Genomic DNA, 5,673 nt, shown 5'->3' on the forward strand with positions numbered 1-5,673 from the left:
GGAAGTGAGCCGACAAGCGCAGCCGAAGGAGAGGCCCCAGAGGCTCCGGAGGGCCGCGGGCCCCTAGCCCGGGGTCAGAGCACGAGAAAAGTCAGTGCTCGCGGCCGGCCGGAGGATGGGCAGTGGGCGTGCGCTTTGCGCTCGGCCGGGCCCGAGGGCGGTCAGGCGCAAGGGGGCGGGGGCTAAAGGCCACGGTTTGCGGCGTCGGGGCGGGCCGGCCGGCGGGGCATTTAAACTCTGGGGACTGCCAGCTCGGGGCGCGTGCCCAGCTCTGCATCCTCCTCTGCTTCGGCTTCGCTTCGGGTATCGCCGGGCAAGATGCGGTCTTCCTTGGCGCCGGGCGTCTGGTTCCTCCGCGCCTTCTCCAGGGACAGCTGGTGAGAGGGCCTGCGGGGTGGGCGGCGCCGGGCCAGGACGGCCTCCCTCTCCCTCGGGTTTGGCGGATCCGACTCGGGCGGCCAGGAGTCCCAGCGTGCTTGGGTGGGGGTGGGGGGCGGGTGGCGGCGCGGCGGCGGGTTCTGGCAGGATCTGGCCGGTCGGCGGGGAGGTGGGTGGCACGCACGCCCTAGCTCGCTCCGCCTCCGCAGGACCCCTCCCTGGGAGGCTGCCCAGGAGAGTCTCCGCCAATGCCCTTTTGCGTCCGCACCTCCAGGCACGCACACCACCCCCCAACCCGCCCCCGGGGAGACCTTCAGAGCGCCTCCTTTATAGCTGAGCACCCGGGGGAGCCGGGCTTGCAGGCTAGGGAACCGAGGTCAGGGCGTGGCGGAGTTGCTGAAAAAGTGGCCATTGGAGTTGTCGAGTGGTCCTTTTGGTCTCTTTTGGCCCTTGGATAACACGAAGGCCGGAACCCAGTGGTCCTGGGAGCTTGCCCTGAGGGGTTCTGGGCCGTGAGAGACACCCTCCCGGGAGGGCATGCGTCTCAGATCAGAGCAGCAGCTGCGCCTCAGCAGGGTGGTCACCCCAGCGGCGGGCCAGCGGCTTCCACAGTTTTCCTCCTGACCAAGGAGTCCTGAGGAGGCCGCGGATCAGGGGGGTTGTGGTGGGGTGGAGAGCTTTCAGCCCATTCTTCACCAGAGGCCACACTGGAGTAGTTTGCTTGGTCTGCACAGTGTTTTTGTTTAATATTGTGTTAGTTGCCATCATTTACAAATTATAAAACAACGTAAATAGATTCCTCGCTTCTCTGATGTAGCAGTCTCAGGCCTAAATTCCCCAATTATATCGTTAGGGGTAGGAGCCCCTTTTAGATGGGGTGCAAGCTCTTAATATGACCAGCTTGTTCCTGTTTTAAAACAGAAAATCCTGCCTCCCCAGCCCCCTCAGTCCTGGGCAAATCAGGATGGTCAGTTGGTGACAGCCCTCACTGGGGACAGTCCTCACACTCCCAACCTTCCTCACTCATTTAGATTATTTATTTGGTCCTTTTTGAGTTTAGGACTCTTAAAAGATATTTTTCAGAAAAAGATAAGATCATGGATCTCGTAAGGATATAAAAATGAACATGTGTTAAAAAGATTTTATTTCACTCATAATGAGGGTGCCAGAAGATGTTATAATTGGCACAAAAGAAAAACCCAGGGAGGGGAGAATGGGGGGGTTATTGTTTAGTGGGTACAGAGGTGCAGTTTGAGAAGATGAAAAGGTTCTAGAGGTGTATGGTAATGATGGCGGCACACCAATATGAAGGTACTTGATGCCACTGAACTGCATACTTTAAAATGGTTAAACGTTAAATTTTATGTTACATATATTTTACCACAGTTTTGAAAAGAGAGAATACAAAGAACGTCCCCATTTATAAGTTAGGCATATTGAGGCAAAACTGATTGGGAGGGAAGACTATTGAAACTCTGTCAGTTCATGGACATATTTTATATGACTTATCAGTTACTTATCACTTCATGGAATTCAAGCTCAGTGAAAGGCAAGAATCAGATAACTTGGAGGGGTGTCCTCTGGGCAATGCACAGTTCTCCAGAGAAACACACATTTTTTCCCCTACAGTCTGCCCTGCTGGGATCAAAAATAGTCTCAAAGAAAGATTATTCTTGATCACAAAATAGGGTTGGTCTCATTAGATTTGATCTGATAATCTATATACATAATTTACTATGTAGGCCTTGTTAAGTTCACTTTGCTGGAAGTTTTCATAAGGGATCTTGGATTGGACTTTTAAAAGCCTTCTATTATTTACTGTTCTGAGATTAGGAAGCCAAGCCAAGAAACTGTCTCCACTAGGTTTTACCTGCTGTACCTATAAATTTAGGCAAATTCCTCTCTTCTTGAGGTCCCCAAAATATCCTAAGTTTCTTGGGCTTGCCAGGGAGTGACCTTCCTGATTTGTGTGTAAGGGAACACAGTAAGCCAGTTTCCTTAGGCGGGTTTTGTATTGGCTGTCAACCCTAATTCCTTAAAAGTGGCAGCAATATCTGATTAAATGAGCATCACTGTCAAGTATGACATTCCAGGCAAGGCCTTGGTTGTAAAACCAAGTTTTCTAATATGTTCTGGTAAAAAAAAAAAAAAAAAAAAATTCCTATTGAACTTTTGCAAATAACCATATTTTATAAAAAGCAAGAAGACTCAAAATAAGTTTCTGAATTCCGAGGGGTCAGGCAGGGAGAATAAGGTATTTACAAATGTTTCAGTTTACAAAAACAGGGTCTCCTAAATTGTTATGGGTTACAGACAGCTTAAGAAGAAAGAGAAAGGGCTTTCTTTTATATTCAGAAGATTGAACACTATAACAGCATCAGTAATATTCCAAATGTGACAGTCATTCCTCATCAGTTCTTTCAGTCCTAAGTGATTGATTCTTGTTCTGCTGAATCTTGGGTTCACAACCACATAAACCGGTCAGCTTCTTTGCTGAAGAGTCTTGGAAATCCTGACTCAGTCCACTGGTATGTTCTTAAAGATATCTGAGTGATGTCATCAGGAGTCCGTACCCACGAGTACGTACCTGGTCCTGTGCTTTTCTGAGACAGTTCTTGTTTGCTGAAGATAGAACCTTTGGCCTATAGCTGACTGCACAGCCTTTAGGGAGCATCAGAGTAGAACAAAAACTACCTGTAAGGGACAGAGACCTAAAGAGGTGTGGATTAACTTATTAATGATAATTTTCAAAAGTGAATGATATGATGAGAATTCATGACAAGAAAAATGCAGCTAACAAGGAAGTCTGATTATTCCTGAGGTATGTAAAACAAAATAAAGCCAATCCCCCCCCCAAAAAAATTAGACAATGTCTAAAAACACACTAAGGCTAATTTCAAAGAAGACAGTGAACATTATATCTGATTTATAAAAATGATGAGCATAATTTTTATAGAGGAAAAAAATCTTGAGATATATAAAAACCCCAATACATAATTTACATAGGAGATACCAAGAATGTTGACTTAAGAGATTTAGTAAGTCTGGAGTAAGTCCTAAACATCTATGTTTTAATAAAACTCCATAGGAAAGTCTGATGTACATCCCCAGTTGAAAACCACTGACCTAGAAGATGCTAGATTCAAATTAAAGAAGTAAGGTTGCAGCCCAGGTAACATTTAAAATTTAAACATTTAAAACATTTAAAATTTAAACATTTAAAATCATAGCTGAAATCACGACTGGTAACATTCTACTGTTATCACCAGGCAAAGCACCACCAGGGTGCTGATGCAGAGAAACAGATCATAGACCAAGAGGGCATTGAGAAACCTTTAGAAATTTCTCACACAGCAAACAATTTCTGAGATACTTAAATAAGTGAAATATTCTACTACTCTTTTTTTCCCTTAATAAACAAAAATATATCTCATTACCATATATGTTCAAAGTTGTATCTCTCTGCCACTAATGTTCCTAGTAGAGTCTTATTCGTATACATTAATTATACCCTTTAACCAAAGTAACTTATATTTCAGAGAAAATGAGGGGCAGGGAGAGTGGATCATTGTAAACAGCCTGTCCCACTCCAGCATTTTAGAAGAGCTCAGGAAAGCGCAACTCTCCACAGACACACAGGTCATTTACACACTTGTTAAAGTGTGATTCCAACTACTGTGTTCTCCCACATCTCCCAGGTTTAAGACAGATCCGGATTGAAATCCTCTCACCACTGTGTGCCTTGTGTAGTTAACTTCTCTGAGACTCAGTTCCCTCGTGGGTGAAAGTCAGGTGGGTTCTTGAAGGCAAAAGTGATCCATGAACATTCTTGACCTCCCGTGGCTGATGGAGGGCACAGGATAAGTGTTCTTTTACTTCTTTCCTGATGCATGGAGGTTTGGACTCCTAACAGACACCAAACGTCAATGTAATTCCTACTGTAGGCACATTATTGTGTTAAACTGTGAGGCCTCCAAAGATGATTAAGACGCGGTCCTACTTTCTCGGAATTAAGGATCAAGCTGGAGAGAGGGCGTGTCCTCTCATTATCAAGTTTGCTGCTTCCACCTGTACCCAAGGAGGGCTTTTAAGCAGAAGTGAAGAAAGCAGACAGTCCTGGAGCAGGACACCAGGGGGTGGGCTGGCCCTGAGCTTTGGATTCCTTGTTTATACCGTGAGGATACTTGTAACACCTACCTCGTCAGGTCGTTGTGAGGATTAAAGATTGTCTCGAGATGCAGCAGGTAAAATACTTAGATCAGTGCCAGGCTCATATTAAGCACTGACTAAACATTAATTATTGACTATTTTTCTACTCGCGTTTCCTACTGCTCTGTGCCAGGCATTGTGTTTGTGGTTCACTGCAAGGTCTTTATTTGTTTCCCCACCTAATTCCCCATTATATGGGTATAATGAGGCACAGAGCAGTTATGTACCTGGTCAAGCGCCGCATAGCTAGTAAGTAACTGAGGTGAATTTGAATCCAGGTTAGTTAGACTCCCAAGCCCACGGTCTTTCCTCCCGATTAGAGTGTGGGAGGGGAAAAGAAAACATAGCCTTTGGACTTGAGACAAATCACTAAATCTCTAAGGCTTCCAGGTCCTTGTCTTTCAAATGGAAATAGCAATATACCTCTATCCCAGGGTTTTAGTGAAATTAAGTGAGAAGATATTTAAAGCACTTAGCCCAGTGCCTGGCGTGCAGTTAGTACTTGGTAATTGCGTGGTGCTTGTGAGTTTCTGTGGCGGGAGGGTTTCATCTTCATTAGGAGGAACAGGTAGCATTTGCCTTGGTGGACCTGGAGGTATTCTGAGTGGAGCCGCGGAGCTGGCGAAGGCACGGCAGCGAGGAAGTAGCCTGTCTTGTCAGCACTGGTCAGGTGCAGCCGCAGCTGGCGGGAGCCCGGGGCCTGAAGACGCGGTCCCTGGACCGGAGGCTGAGAGGCAGGCGGCACGAGGTGTGCAGGCGGAAGGCAGAGACTGAGGAGTTTCCGCCCAGGAAGGTGGCACTGCCCCTCCTTCTCCTGTCAGAGCCCCCGGAGTCAGGCGGTGTCCTCCCAGGAGCCACAGCCCCTCTGAGTCCTCCCCAGCCCTGGGCCTGGCCGGTGCCCCGCCTTCTGTGCCAGCGTCCGCGTGGGCACGTCTGGGGACAGATGGCAACGTGGGCATCTTGCCAGAGAGATGAGTATGGCTGCTGATTATGGGGCTGGGCCCGCTTCCTGGGGCCTGTGGGGAGAGAGCAGTTCAGGGCTTGAGGAGAGGAGCCTGTGGGAGGAGGACCAGGTGGCATTCCTGC

General features: G+C 47.6%; 1 protein-coding gene across 1 annotated transcript in view; it reads left to right on the forward strand.

Moving 5' to 3' along the window:
* The first annotated feature begins 318 nt into the window (after nt 1-318).
* SLC37A2 (solute carrier family 37 member 2) overlaps nt 319-5,673 on the forward strand; it is a 24,526-nt gene continuing 19,171 nt past the window's right edge. The window contains exon 1 of the mRNA XM_007463640.1: nt 319-377. Coding sequence (XP_007463702.1) covers nt 319-377 — 59 coding nt within the window. The remainder of the gene's footprint in view (nt 378-5,673) is intronic.

This window comes from Lipotes vexillifer, unplaced genomic scaffold (genome assembly GCF_000442215.2).
Source record: "Lipotes vexillifer unplaced genomic scaffold, Lipotes_vexillifer_v1.1 scaffold442, whole genome shotgun sequence".
NCBI lineage: Eukaryota > Metazoa > Chordata > Mammalia > Artiodactyla > Lipotidae > Lipotes > Lipotes vexillifer.